Source organism: Terrapene carolina, unplaced genomic scaffold, assembly GCF_002925995.2.
Source record: "Terrapene carolina triunguis isolate 2854851 unplaced genomic scaffold, T_m_triunguis-2.0 Scaffold95, whole genome shotgun sequence".
Classification (NCBI taxonomy): Eukaryota; Metazoa; Chordata; order Testudines; family Emydidae; genus Terrapene; species Terrapene triunguis.
In genome coordinates this window covers 11,446,938-11,462,413 of record NW_020664446.1, presented here as the reverse complement: position 1 = coordinate 11,462,413, position 15,476 = coordinate 11,446,938, and the positions used below count along the sequence as shown (strand labels likewise).

Here is a 15,476-nt window from a genome sequence, read left to right as displayed (position 1 = left end):
AAGGCCCAAAGGGAGTTTCTGTGACCCAACCCGTCACATCTTAGCCTTTCTACTAAGAGCCAGCAAGGGATGGATGAATAATAGTGATGTGATGCTGACATCTAACTACTAATCTGTGTTTGAGAATATTGCCCATTATGTCACAATATTGTGATGGGTGAGCCAGAAACAGTATTAGTTTAAAATCTCAACAGAACCTTGTAAGGACTTTGGAGCTTTCCTCAGCATGGAAAATGTGTTGCTCTATGCCTCTGAAGTGGTCTGGAGGAAATGTTCATTATCAAAGCACTTCTAAAAATAGCTGTCTCTGGTATCATATTTGTTTTTAAGCATCAACTTAAGTGATACAATTTTCGTGGTCAGTTTCTATCTGTTGTGTTCTCATGACCATGCTTTGGTTTGTTATTATACGGTTTTCATGCCATTCCTACATTCTACTCAAGATTCACTCCTAACCGCTCTCTTTTACTCCTTCCTCCTCTTCAGATTTCCTAATCTAACACCCCCAGTTACCCTTCTCTCTCCTATTTCAAATCACGTCTTACAAGTACCTGTACTGGAAGCCTATCTGCAATAACAGACACAAGCCACTCTTTGTTTGTACCTGACTGGTACTTTTTAGGTTATAAATTCTTTGAAGCAGAGACTTTGTTCTTTGATACATCTACTTGAGTAAAGTGGCACGTACACTCAGAGCAGCCTACAAATAATAGATAATTATGCTGTCCCCTTTTCCCCTGAACTCTATATTAGGTGGGCAGAGAAATACCTTTTTTGGGGTGGAAGGAACATGCCAATGCTTGAATGTCTAAATGCCCAGTATTTTATTTGTGCAAAGAATCATTTGTGTTACTAGTCTTTAAACAGAAAGGCTATATTAGGTGGGTTAAGGAGTAGGCATATTTGGTGAGTGCCTTCCCCAACTACACAGGTTGAAACTGACTTGAACACCAGATTTTAATATTGGCATTGGGATTGACAATGAAGTTTGTGCATAAAGTATTCAGGGTCAGGCTCTTCATGTAAGAAGTCAAGACACTGGAATGTGGAACTGAAATCACTATAACTGCTAGTTATAGAAAGGCAGGATGGTACTGTGGATAAGACATTGGACCGGGAATTGGGAGCTTGGGGTTTATTCCCATCTCTGCTATTGAGTCACTATGTTCTTGACAATTCACCTCATCTTTCTGTTTCTCAGGTTTCTCATCTGTAAAATGGGGATGAATCTTAACTTCCGCTCAAGTGCTTTGAAGAATGCTATGTAAGCCCTAAGTATTTTTACTCTGCTGAAATGTTCAACTGTAAACATTTATAAAATCTAATCATTGTTCCATCTTGTTTAACAGAGGTCAGGCTTTACTGTCATACCACTTTAGGAAATGGCTGAAAGGAAAACTGGCCAGTAGTTTAACAATTCAAGTAACCAACCCCTGATGACAAAGAAACAATTAACCTTTAAAAACACAGGGAAGATAAATGGAATTTAAACAAATGTTTTACACTACCAATTTGCCTAGGGGGACCTGCTTATTTGCCTGAATTAACTGAAATTACTACCAGCGTTGAAGGATTTTCACTAATAAAATAACCAACCTTGGAAGACTTCTAAACCATGCTTTAGAAAAATACTCTGATGAGAAAGTGAGGGGACTTTCAAATATTACCATAAGAACCTTTTCACCAGAACAGAAACCCTTCCTTCAGAAGAGAAAAGAAAAGGGAATGTAGGTCCTGACTGGAGCTGAGTGAATAATTATTTGATTGGGTAGCTGAATTGAAAAAAAAATCTGGAAAAAAAACCAACCTCCCCCTCCGCCCCAACCCCCGTCATTTACAGTTGAATCAAAACAGAATTTTTGTGTTTTTCCTCACTGAAATCAACCAAAAACTGTTTTAGGTCAAAGTAAACATTTTGTTCAATCTGAAATATTTTTTTCCATTTAGTTTCATTATATCTTTGGGTGGTTTTACACTTTCTACAATTTTTTTAAAAACAAATTAGCTTAATTTCTAAATGAAATGTTGTTTTGAAGGAAATTAAAAATGTTTTGTTTCAAAAAATGACAAAAAACTGTTTAGAGTTTTTCTTTTCTTTTTTCATTTTTTATTTGGCCTAAATTATTAGCTGAATTTTACACACATTCTCAAATAGTTTAATTCAACCAAAAAATACAATTTTGGGGTGAATATACTAATTGCTAAAAAAATCCTCTCAGCTCTAGTCCTGACAACACTGTGCATCTGAATTCCTCCCCAAGCATCTGGCAACTATTAAGATTGACACAGACATTGCAAGGGAATGCTTTGTATAAGAGATTCTGAACCCAAGAACAGCAAGTCAGAGAGCAATACAGTACCACATAAAAGGAGTTCTGAATAATTATTCCTGATGACGAAGTGTATCTGTGTTTAAAAAAAATATTTAATGATGGTGAAAAGTTCCAAACTGATAATATCAGAGTTCAAAATGAACATTTATCAACAAAAAGTAAGGCACAGGCAGTGCCCCACTTCTTTGCAAGCTACTTCACCAATGTGCCTCAATTTTGAGCGTCAACTGTGGGAAGGAGAGAGAAGAGGGCAAGTGTACTTCAGGCTTAAGCCCCAATATGGCAAACACTTATGCAAGTGCTTAACTTTAGTATTGTGGGGGGCCCACTGAAATCAATGGAGCTATTTGTGACCGTAAAGTTAGGCTTGTGCATAAGAGTCTGTAGGATTAGCCATAGTGACCATTCAGTTCTCAGCTTCTTTGCTAAGACTGACAATCAGTTCCAGTGGCGTTTTTTAGGAAAACTTTGGAACTATACTGTGACTGTAACTCACTGCACAAAGGCCACTTAAAAGTTTTCAAAGGAAGTTACTTTCTGCTACCCACCTAGACTGAATTAAAAGAGGGAGTTAAGCAACAAAGGGCCTAGATTCTCCTAAGCCACCCAATGGTTTAGGCCCTGATCCTGCAAGCTGCTCCACAAAGGCTTCCCCCACATGCAAAGCCCCTGAAGTCAATGGCTCTCTGTGGAATGGAGGGGTCTGCCAAGTACAGCTGTTTTCAGGATCAGAACCGTAGTGTGTAACTTCTGGCATGTTTTCCATCTTGTAGATGCACCTAGAGTTTGAGATGGGCAGTTTATAAAATCTAAATAACAAATACCTTGTTCTTTTATAACTACGTATTAGCTTGAGTCACAGTCAATAGTATTCAAAATTAATTCTTTCTTTGAAGTTTTATTCACTATAGGAAGCATAGTGGGGCTCATTCAGTTTCATGTTAGTTAGTCCAACAAATGTTGGACATAACAGGCTGTATCTGACAAGTATTGTGTAAACATTTAGCAACAGTTCAAAAATAAAAAAATAAGTCAGGCAGCAGTCTCCTGTTCTTTTGTACACAACACGTTGTCTTCTGCAAATCTCTATTCATACACTTACATGATAGCACTGCAGTGTAACATTCACAATTAAATGGAGCCAATAAAGTGCAAGCTCTATTCTCTAACCCTTGGTTTACATTTCTGCTACTCTGCCTGACACTCTGTTGTGTGGTAACTCATGTATTTTTTGTGTGATATGATATGATTTATATACCACCTAAAAGTCACTAAGGGCTTTACAAACACAAAAGAGTACAGATAACTTTTCAGGAGACAGTTCCATTCTGCAAGTTCTGTATGTATGAACCTCCCATCGGAGTTGTGCAAATTGAGATCCCTCAGGATTAGATTTTCGGCTGCATAATATACACAGATAATTTCTAATTATGTTATATAACACCACCACCACAGGTATTAATATAAACTAAAGAGACATTTTTATATCAACATTATCCTAATAAAACTAATAATAAAACTAAACAAAGCAAAGCAAAAAGTACACTTTTCCAGAATACCTTTGCATATGAAATGGCGAGAGTACTGTGCCCTCAGAGTGACCTTTAGCTGGGGAGAACACTATGTCTGAATTATTTTAGGGAATTCATTCATGACACTCCCACAAAGGCAGCAACAGAGGAGGAAGGAGAGATATGTCACTGTACAGTACCTTGGCTCATCATCAAATATCACTCCACTCTGCATCTGAAAATAGTTTCACCCTCGTGTCCAAGAGCAAGTTTAATCTTCTTTAGAAATGTTAGGAGCCCACCATGCTCAGGGCTATAATGGACAGTGAAGCAGGATGCTCTGCGTTCAGGCCCAAAGGTTCGCCTATGTCAGCAGTGGGTTACGCTGGACTTTTCTGTGGGGCTATTCAAACCCCCATGGCTATGGCCTAGCAAGCTGCTGAGGTCATGCAGGCCTGATCCACCTTTGCTGACAGGCAGAAAACATCTCATCACTATGATTCTATCAGTGCTCCGATGCAGGAGTTTAGGAAAGGAAAGTGAGGTGGAAGAGCACAACTTTACCTTTTAACAAACTCTTACCCACCGCAGCAGGATAAAGAGCATTTCTGAAAAATTTTAACCCAAGCGAACAGACAGTTAAAAAAGAACAACAAACCCTTAGTATTCTGTATCTTAGAAATAATTCCCATAGATTTCTCTTTATGTATTCCAAAGACTATTAATTTTGTTTGCATTTTTCCATTTTTTTGTTGTTGGTTGGTTATGTAAAAATGGAAAAAATAATAAATGACATGTGTGATTTGCTTTCCCCTAAACTTTGAATTATTTTTATTATCTTGGCTTCCTTGCAAAGAGACAGACAAATTATTATAATTAAAAGCAAACCTGATACTTGATCCGCTGCTAGGTTTGCCACTTATCCAGGTTTTCCTAGGATCACTTTTTGGAAGTAGCTGTCCTGTAAGATATCTGTAAGGGTGCTCAGTACACACTGCCAAGTGTTGGATTTTATGGATGTCCTGGGTTTTTTATCCTGGATGTCCTGGCTTTTCGTACCTCAGAGGTGCAAATCCTACCTGCTGCTGTGATTGCTAAACTAAAGTTCCAAGATAGCTGAGCATTTACACCATGTACCATATGCAAATGTCTCCAAGAGGAAAGAACAAGTACCGATTGGGTTTAATGAACTTTATGCCAACACCAGCCTGGCTGCAGGCCTTCTCTAGTGATTGAGTTCTAGATTCTCACACACACACACAATCAGAAAGATAAAGACTAATTAGAAGTGAAAAATTCCTGGTGTATTATATTAGAAAAAATCTTCCAAAGTATACTTTTATTACTCACACAGGAATTGCCATAACCAGCAAAAACCACCTAGTCCAGTAATCCTCTCTCAAACTGATGAAACGCCAAATGCTTCAGACAGAAAGCACATATGATTTTTATCATTGTTACGTACTGTTTATATTATAATAGCACCTGCAAGCCCCAAACCTGCAAGACCCTCATTGTGCTTGGTACACTAGAAACACAAAGAAAGAGAGCCCCTACCTGAGGGAGCTTACAATTGAACTAGACAAGACAGAGAAAGAATGGGTGAAAAGGAAGGATCATTATCTTCATTTGACAGCTAGGGTACTAAGACACAGGGATAGTAAGTGACTTGCCAAAGGACAAAAAGGAAGCCTGAGGCAGAACTGGGAATTGAATCCAGATTTCCCAAGTTCCTAGTCCAATGCCATAATCACAAGGCCATCCCTCCTCTCAATACAATGTGGATAAAATATCTTCCTGATCTACCCACATTGTGTCCATCACCATTGTATCTGGACACAATCAGTCTATGGTTCCAGATAGTGAGAGATCAATCAGCTATTAACTGTAGCAGGAAGCCTGACAGCCTGGCAATTTTTATCCTGGCTGTTGTGAGGACACAGGAAATACTTTTCATATACATGTTTAATTTTTTTTTAAATAATCTGTAATATTCGGTGGCAGCAAAGCTCACAGTTTAACTACACATTGCAGTAAAAAATGTAAAAAGGTGCTGCTGAAACAAATGAGGTGTCATTCAGCTCATCATTAGGATTTCAACACTAGGACAAGGCAGGAGCACTTAGACTTCATGAGTGACTAATTTCACAATTGCTTTGGAAGCAGATGCTGACAACCCTACTTGCTTTTCTGAATGCTGTTCCGTATTGAGGGGCCTCTTTTCCCAAAGGTCAGCATTTCAAGTGGCCTGGACAATACAGGGTGGGCAACTTATAAAAATGTATGTGGATGTGAGGGGAAACCAAACATGTGCGCACTCTGAGAAACAATTCATCCTGAAATGCTTACCTGTGATGTATCTTGTCAAACAAATAAAAGGAAACTGCTGGTAATCAAAGGTGGGTGGAAAATAACTCCCAGGAGGATGAAAGAGAACAACAAAAGAGCGTCTCTTGTCAGCCTTAAATTCCCCATCCCTCTACATCTCCAAAGCTGTCATTGTAACAGGTTATTAATCCATGTACACGTATATTCTTCAAATGATTCAGGTCTCATTGAACAAAGTGCTCTACCAACCTACCATTCTAGTTCCAGCATGAGAGTCACGCAGCAGACTCTGGTTTTGTGCAAATACATGAAGAAAAAAAAATAGCACCACTAACGCCACAATTCCCACTCCTAACCCCTGCTTCCAAAAAGAAAAGAAAAAAAAAAGGGGACTTTTTGTTGACATTTTAATGTAGATCCTTAGCTGGTGTTTATTGGGGTCCATTCACTTCAATAAAGCTATGCAGACTTTGCACTAGCTAAAGATTTGTCTCTTTGTTTTAAAAAAATTTGATACACAGAGACATGGGTGGTGAAAGATTACCTGTCAGGGATGGTCTAGATAATGCTTAGTCCTGCCATGAGTGCAGGGGACTGCACTAGATGACCTCTTGAGGTCCCTTCCAGTCCTACGATTCTGTCATTCTACAATTTCAGTCCATGGTTCTCATAACCTGATGCTCTATAGCCCCAGGAGAAACAGGAAATATGAAAAAGGTCTATATACTTGTAAGTCTTTTTCATCTGAATTTCAGTTTGCAAAACAGAAAAAAGCTCATGTAAAATTTGAGTGTCTATTCTATTTAACTGAGGATGTCATAACCGCTGATGAGCTGAAGAGCAAAACACAGATGGATGATGTTTCTGGTAAAGCGATTTTCAAATTGATTAAAATAAGCGTTCTCAGGGCTTGTCTATACTTACCGCGCTGGTTCGGCGGCAGGCAATCGAACTTCTGGGTTCGATTTATCGCGTCTTGTCTGGACGCGATAAATCGAACCCAGAAGTGCTCGCCGTCGACTCCGGTAATCCTGCTCGGCGCAAGGAGTACGCGGAGTCGACGGGGGAGCCTGCCTGCCGCGTCTGGACCGCGGTACGTTCGAACTAAGGTACGTCGACTTCAGCTACGTTATTCACGTAGCTGAAGTTGCGTACCTTAGTTTGAATTGGGGGGTTAGTGTAGACCAGGCCTCAGTTTAATTAAAATTAGAGCGCTCAAATTGTTATAGTTTTGTGCTTTGATTCCTTACTGAAGGCAAAATTAACTACTTTATAGAAATACTGTAGCAATATTACAGAGACCCAATCAGCTCAGCTAACTCCATCTCAAGAAAAACGTACGGTGTAAGTTAGGGACCTTTTATTGTTTTTACCCTTTGCACCTTTGAGGAATGAATAAATAATGCTTTGTTCCAAAGATACTATTTGTACATCGCAGCAAACATATACTGTCACAGGTGCCCAAAGGGAAAAGCTTACAGGTGCCAAAATTGAATTGTGCCTGTGTTGTTAACATGGTTGAGAAACAGGAGGCTGCAGCCTGGAGCTCCTGTCTAAGATGGTAGAAGCATGTGACTCCATACAGAGTTAATTGCATGAAACTAGGCTTGTCACCTAAGGCAGGGGTGGGCAAACTTTTTGGATCGAGGGCCACATCTGAGAATAGAAATTTTATGGTGGGCCATGAATGCTCACAAAATTGGGGTTGGGGTGCGAGTGGGGGTGAGGGCTCTGGTTGGGGGTGCAGATCCGGGATGGGGCCAAAAATGAGGAGTTCAGGGTGCAAGAGGGGGCTCCGGGCTAGGGCAGGGGAGTAGGGTGCGGGGAGGGGGGGGGAAGGGCTCTGGCTGGGGTTGGGGGGGTCTGGGGATGAGGAGTTTGGGGTGTAGGAGGGTGCTCCGGACTGGGACCGCGGGGTTTAGAAGGTGGGAGGAGGATCAGGGCTGGGGCTGGGGTGCGGGAAGGGGTGCAGGCTCTGGCTAGGGGTGTGGTCTGGGGTGGGGCTGGGGATGAGGAGTTGCGGGTGCAGGAGGGTGCTCTGGGCTGGGATCGAGGGGTTCGGAGGATGGGAGGGGGGTCAAGGCTGGGGCAGGGGGCGAGGCTCAGGGGTGCAGGCTCCAGGCAGTGCTTATCTCAAGTGGCTCCCGGAAGCAGTGGCATGTTCCTTCTTTAGCTCCTAGGCAGAGGCGCAGCCAGGCATGCTGCTCTGCGTGCTGCCCTGTCCGCTGTAGCTCCCATTGGCTGTGGTTCCTGCGTAGGAGCCGGTGGGGGAGCCATGCCGCTGCTTCCAGGAGCTGCATGGAGCAGCCCCAACCCTGCTCCCTGGCTGGAGCGCCGGAGCGGAGCAAGCCCCAGACCCCGCACCCCAACAGGACCTCGAGGGCCGGATTAAAACGGCTGGTGGGCCGGATCCTGCCCGCGGGCCGTAGTTTGCCCGCCCTGACTTAAGGGGTGCACTTGAGGGGGTCTAAGCCTGGAAGCTGTTACAGTAACTTAAGAGTTCTTAAATAGATACTTATTTATATACTAGATAACGCTTTCCAACTGAGGTCTGATCTACACTAAAGTGTAAGATGCCTTAGGTAGACCTAACTATGTCAGTATACACACTACAGCCTTGTTCCTGCACATGTAAGTGCCCTGCTACACTGACATAACTCCATCACCACTAGAGGCATAGGGTTTATGTTGGTGTAGTGAGGGCAACACAATGTCCCTGCAGACACTGCCTTACTTACACCTACTGGCTGTCATTCTTGTCAATATCATGGTTCCCCTGGAACCGGCTCCCCAGCCAGGCTGCTGCCCGGTCTCCGCTCCAAGCCAGGCTGCCACCCAGGCTCTCAGCTCCCCATTGGGAGCACGGCAGCTGACCAGACTCTGGGTGTGGATGTCCCCACCGGAAGCCTGGCTGACCCATAGCTCTCAGCTTCCCGCTCCCCACCAGGAATGGGGCAGCTGCACCAGGCTTCTTGGCACCCTGCCAGGAACGTGGCAGCCAACCAGACACTGGACACGGATCTCCTCACCAGGAGCCCAGTTGCCATCCTGGGCTCTCGGCTCCCCACCGGGAGCACGGCAGCCAACTGGATTCCAGGTGTGGATCTCCCTGCCTGGAGCCCAGCTGACCCCCACCCCCCTCCGGGCTCTCCTCTCCCCACACCGGTCAACTTACGTTTATAGTATAGACATGCCCTGAGAAGGGGAATACTAAGTGTAAAAGAGATAAAGAAGAGCAGTGGGCAAAAGGTAAAGTAACCTGAGGACAAACAGTTCTATACAATTCAATAATAGTTGTACTGGTATCCAAATTCTTACAGCTACTGCCCGCGAATGCTTCACTTTAGCCAAGTGCACGAGAAATACAACCCTGGATGCTAACAAAGCAAGCTCTACTCTGCCACACTGTAGGGGCATTCCGTTGTTTTTAAAAATACATTGTGGATGAAATCCTAGCCCCATTGAAGTTAATGGTTAAACTCTTGCTTGACTTCAGTGGGGCCAGAATTTTACCCTTTGTGTTGAATTCTGGCCTCTGGATGCTTAAAAGAAATGATGGCTCCTGTGCTTCTCCAATACCCACAACACATATATTTTCATATGACATGCAACGGACGGAGCAATTATGTGGAGGGCGGAAGAAGACAACATAAATTTTAAAATGCCTTGTTACTATTTGGGGTAACATCTTTGAAATTCCAAGTGATGCTTAAGTGCATGAAAGATAAGCTATTAAAGCATCCTGTGGAGAAATGAGAATTTTTTACAAAGAGATAAAGGCATATAAAAGTATTACAATATCACACAAAGCAGATGAGAAAAATGTGATACGTATTTTAGTTTCCAATGATCACCATGAAGAATGCACATACATTTTTCAAATTATCAGCCAAATTTTCTCTTAACCATTAACTTTTCACACTTTTATTGTCATCAAGCTTGCCATGCAGTATCTTGCGATTTCTGCTCAGCAAAATAAAAACCATATCAATTGCTCATACAACTGTGATTCTCTATATGACAGAGTGATCACTCTCTGGTGATTTTTTTTAACCAACAAAAACGATATTAGCCTGCCATCTAGTGGTAATGAAACAAAACAAAAAAGCAGGTGATTTTTAACAAATCAGCTTGTTTCCTAAAATGGTAATAAATCTAGAAAGCTTTTCAAAGAGATGAAACATACAGAATTAAATTCCCCTAACTGGAAGAAAAGAAGAGAAAAATTGCCATGTTGCAATTCAATAGCTGACCCTGGGCCACTTGGCCATGTGTCTATGGCAGAGGTCCACAAGTGGATTGACAGCATCACAGATTTGCTGTGGAAAAGCCACAGAACGGAAATTATTTCTTATCAGATGGCAACAATTTATGCTGTGGTCTGCATCGTAAGTTTTACTGCACTGAGAGAAATACACCATACTGGCATAGATTTTTAACTACTTCCTCTTTCGACTCTAGGGCTGCATGGAACTGAATCCCCAAGCTGCAGCCACAGAGGGGTTAACAGGAGCTGCAAAGTTCTTTTCCCTTCTGCATGGCTCGCAATTCACTTTCTATGGTGTATCACAGTTCTGTTCCCTTCTACTTTAGAACAAAGAGGTGCCTTGTTAACAGCACCAAGTTAACGGTTTTCCTTTCGTGCCCACATATGTACTTTAGCAATAATAAACTGAGTGCATAACAAATATTTCCTTGAAAGTACTGACCACCTGGTAGGAAAAGTTGATGGTAAGAACAAAGCCAACGACCATTAAATACAACCAAAATTAGCCACCAGGAAATATCTCATACTGAGGTGTTACTGGATTGTAATGTTAGCTTGTAGACTAGAGCATGGTCCTGGCAGACAAGACACTTGGATTCTATGCCCTGCTCTGACTTACTGTATGTGACCTTTAACTTTGAGACCCTGGCTTTAAGGTACAACAAATGTCCAGAAATATTTTTTAAGAGTGATATAATTTCAATTTGTAGATTCAAGGTATTCCCAAAGAATGGATGCCTGGTACAGTAGCCAGTCAGACTGCTCAAATAATTTCTCAACACACAATGGTCTTCATTAACAAGAGGTAAACTGTAAGCAATTTAGCATAAGGATGGAAATCGACTATTTCCCCTTAGAACACACAAGCTATTATGCTGTTAAAACAAGTTTAATTAATTTTAAATGAATAAGCCTTTTAAAAAAAGTTTTGTCAGGTTCTGGAAGTGAAATGTTACATCCTCCATTTTATATCTGCAGAAATTGTGAGGTTGTGGTTATAATAATAATAATGCTGTACTCAAAATATTTAGGAAATTGATTATAATACTTAGCCTTTCTATTGGGTCTTCCATCAGAGAACCTCAAAGTGCTTTATGTTGATTGACTGAGCCTCACAAAACACTCATTTTAGAAATAAGAAAATGGAGGCAGAGAAATTAATGGACTTGCCTAAGCTCACACTGTGTCTGTGGCAAGAAGAAAACTCAGATCATCTGACTCATAGGCTTGTGCTTTAACCCTTTGATCAGACTCTCTGTTCAAGAAAGAAAGAAAGCCAGGCCACATATAGATTTAAAAACAACACTGTAACCATCCATGTTTGAAAAATAACCATAAAGAATTATTATTATTTAATAAAACCTAAAATTAAGCCAACTAGGAATTTCCAAGATTTTCATCTTTGAAATCATGGGAGTAGAGTAAAAGTGAAGAATCAGCATCATGCATCGTGGTCAGTTTCTCCTTCCCATACAGTCATGCACTGTCTGGATAGAGAAATACTTTCAATGGACATGAGGTGTATAAATTCATAAGCAGCACTGACAGAATTTAATTTTCTAAATCCTGACTTAAAGTTTTTATGGCATATTTAAGATTTTTTTCTAGCAGTATTTGTTCACTTTTGGGGCATAGATGGTGTGGGATTCATTCCATTGCATATAGACTGAAATGTAAAAATAAAATAAAACTAAGCTTACTTTTCAAACAAGGAGAGTCTGAAACTTCTGTCTGGCCTTGCATCCACCATATCACCTTGATCTCCACCTTGGTCTTCATCCTTCTGTGCGGGCAGAGGACCGGATTGATTTCCTTCCATCTATGCACACAGAATAAAACAGAGAACTAGAATACAAGTGCTATGTTGCATGATGTTTCATAGGCTAGGGCCTGGTCTACACTGGGGGGGGGGGAAGGGAGGAAAAAGAGGGGATTGAGCTAAATTATGCAATTTCAGCGGTGAGTCGACTGCTGCCGCTCCCCCGTCGACTCTGCCTGCGCCTCTCGCGGCAGTGGAGTACAGGAGTCGACGGGAGAGTGCTCGGGGATCGATTTATTGCGTTGAGACTAGATGCGATAAATCGATCCCGGTGGGCAGTGTAGACATACCCTAGGAGTAACCATGGTTTTTTGGATCCTGCATCAATCCGATACTACATGTATTCAACCACCGCTGTTACATTTTTTATCGTAATTATTAAAAAGTGACTTTAAAATCTGTCCATAAACTGCAGCTAAGATCAAAAATAAAAATACATTTCTAGTGAAAAGTCCTCATACCATGCTTTCAAGATGCTTTGTAATCCTGTCAATGTGGACCAAAACCAGTATGTTGGAAAGGCAGCACTAAAAATCTGAAACCAAAATATTTATGTTATTCCATTGAAGTTATAATCCAATTTGAAGATATCCTGAAAACTGAAAAATAACACTTTTGCTTTTTCTAGAGACAAGTTTGGTGAGGTAATATCTTTTATTGGACCAACTTCTGTTGGTGAGAGAAACAAGCTTTCTAGCTTACATGGAGCTCTTCTTCAGACTTCAAACTAACTAGTTTCCCAGACCTGAAGAAGAGCTTTGTGTAAGTTCAAAAATTTCTCTCTCTCACCAAAAGAAGTCAGTCCAATAACAGATATTACCTCACTCACTTTGTCTCTCTAACATTCTGAAACCAACATGGCTATAACAACATACAATAATGGAAGATTTCAATTTTTCTCACATACATACATATATATCCAATTGTGTTTGGTGGAAAAGTGTGACTCATGGATGTAGATCAGTCTTAATTTTGAATTTCACTACTTCTCTCTACTTCACACGTTATGTGTTTTATATTTTCCTAAGATTAGTGTGTTTTTTAAAAAAAGTAAAGAAAGTTATGCTCAGAAATTAAAAAGCATATTACTCTTCTAAGATTTCATAGCAGCCCCTTAGGAAAATTATGGCACTTGGGACAAATTCTGCTTTCAGTCACTCCAATGTAAATTCAGAGTAACTTCACTAAAGTCAGTGGAGTTGTTTCAGAATTACACCAGTGTAACTGAAAGCAATCATTTCCCCTGTATAAGAAAAAACATACGATTTACCAGGTGAAAAGGTTTTTTTTTTAATCACAGTATTCAATGGAGAGCAGAACAGTTGATGCTTGCCCCATTCCTGCAAACAATTGCTGATTAAAATAGTTCTTACTCATGCATGTCCTATCGAACTCATCAAGTGATAGATTAGAAACACGGACTGTCAGATTAGATACCAGTGGATTGTAGGACCATGCAAACAGATATTAGATAGGTTGTGTGGACATTGATCTGAATACTGTGTACCAACCCTAGTGCAGGCTGAAAGTAAAAGGGAAAGTTGTTTTCAGCCTCAGCAGATTCTAATTTGATTTCATTGGGAATACTCACAGTTCATAAAGGACTAGGGATAGGTCTGATGATGTTTAATATGTTTCTCGGTGATCTGGAAAAGGACATGAACTTTGAGGTGCTGGAATTTGTAAATTACACAAGATTATTTAGGGAAGACAAGGAATTTCAAAGGGACCTAATACAGATAGGTGAATGAATGCATGAAAGAAAATGAGTATTAATAAATGCAAAATAATGCACAAATAGAAGGAATAATTTGTACTATCTATGGGAATTGCGGGATTCTAAATGAACTGTTAGCCTCTCATGGGTGTGATTTTTTTTTAAACTAAAATAGTTACAACAGTGCAATGCCTAGTGTGGAGGCAGTTATACCAGTATAAAGTTATCTTATAGCAATATAGCTTATTCCCTTTCCTGTACAGGAATAGACAGTGGCATAAAACGCCTTTATACCTCCCCTCGGGAGGAAAATGGAGTGTTGTTTCACTTTAACTACACCAGTATAGTTCACCTTTCTGGTGTAGACAAGGCCTAAGGCTAGGGGGATGGGGGGACGGGGGGGAAAGGAAGGGGGGGCTAAAAGAAGAGGAAAAGAAAGGGATAAAACATTGAAGATTGGAGGAAGACTCAGACACTGAAAGTGGAGGGTCAGATGCTAGGAGGAAGCAGGGGGTTAGAAAGTGTGGCCAGAAAGGGGGGAAGGAGGGTTAAGCTCAGGGGTGCATAGGAAGGAGAACAGGATCAGGCTCTGGGGCCAGGGAGAAAAGGGAGCTTAGAGGGGGTTAGCTGCTAGTGGTCAGAAGGGAAGGAGGAGGACAGGGTCAGATTCCTGGGGACAAGGAAAAGGGACAGATGATGTTGGAAGGTGGGGTCCAGGAGCTGGGGTGGCAGAAGGACGGTTAGAGGTAGGGTTGCCACCTCTGAAGTACAAAGTACAGGATGATCTTGAGCCCATAAGACAAGACATCTGGCACTGTGTACTGAGTCCCCTTACAGATATGCCAGGACAAAAACGGGGCAATCATGGTTACAGGGTGCGGTTAAAGTGCTGGGAAGAGAGGGGGTGGGGGTGTAAGATGGTGTATAGACTTAAAGGGTCAGGCATGGGGTGAAAAAAGTGGGGTTAGAGCTAAGGTCTGAAGTCTGATATGGGAAGGGAGAGGAGAGAACGGGAGAGGAGGTTAGAGGGATCTGACAGAAGGCAGAACATGGGGTTAAGCCGGTAGGGGCAGATACTGGGGAAGGAGGGAATAGGATCGGGGAGGGGTGGGAGAACAGGGTTAGAGAGTATCAGGCATGGGGGGGGGGAGGGTAGAGGATAGAGGGGAGGCCAGGAAGGGGGTAGACCAGTGGTTCTCAAACTATTGTACTGGTGACCCCTTTCACATAGCAAGCCTTTGAGTGCAACCCTCTCCCCTCCTATAAATTAATAACACTTGTTTATATATTTAACACCATTACAAATGCTGGAGGCAAAGCGGGGTTTGGGGTGGAGGCTGACAGCTAGTGACCCCCTGAGGGGTCCCAACTCCCAGTTTGAGAACCCCTCCCTGGGGTAGACAGAATGGGTTAGCGGGTCAGGCGGGGGGAATTGGGGGTTGGAGCTGGGGTCAGGTACTGGGGAGAGGGTCAGGCCTGGGAACAGGGGTGGCAGGAGGTT

General features: G+C 41.8%; 1 protein-coding gene across 3 annotated transcripts in view; it reads right to left on the bottom strand.

Moving 5' to 3' along the window:
* The window catches only part of CASP7 (caspase 7), a 30,889-nt gene that overhangs the window by 15,019 nt on the left and 394 nt on the right, over positions 1–15,476 (bottom strand). Inside the window, exons 1-3 of one of the 3 annotated variants that reach the window (XM_026651143.1) lie at positions 13,850–13,896; positions 12,720–12,793; positions 12,140–12,258 (exon numbers count right to left, since the gene is read on the bottom strand). In XM_026651143.1, coding sequence (XP_026506928.1) covers positions 12,140–12,258; positions 12,720–12,722 — 122 coding nt within the window. In that variant the 5' untranslated portion in view covers positions 12,723–12,793; positions 13,850–13,896. Of the gene's footprint in view, positions 1–12,139; positions 12,259–12,719; positions 12,794–13,849; positions 13,897–15,476 lie in introns of those variants that run through there. The other 2 variants (XM_026651142.1, XM_026651144.2) reach the window with 2 other exon arrangements.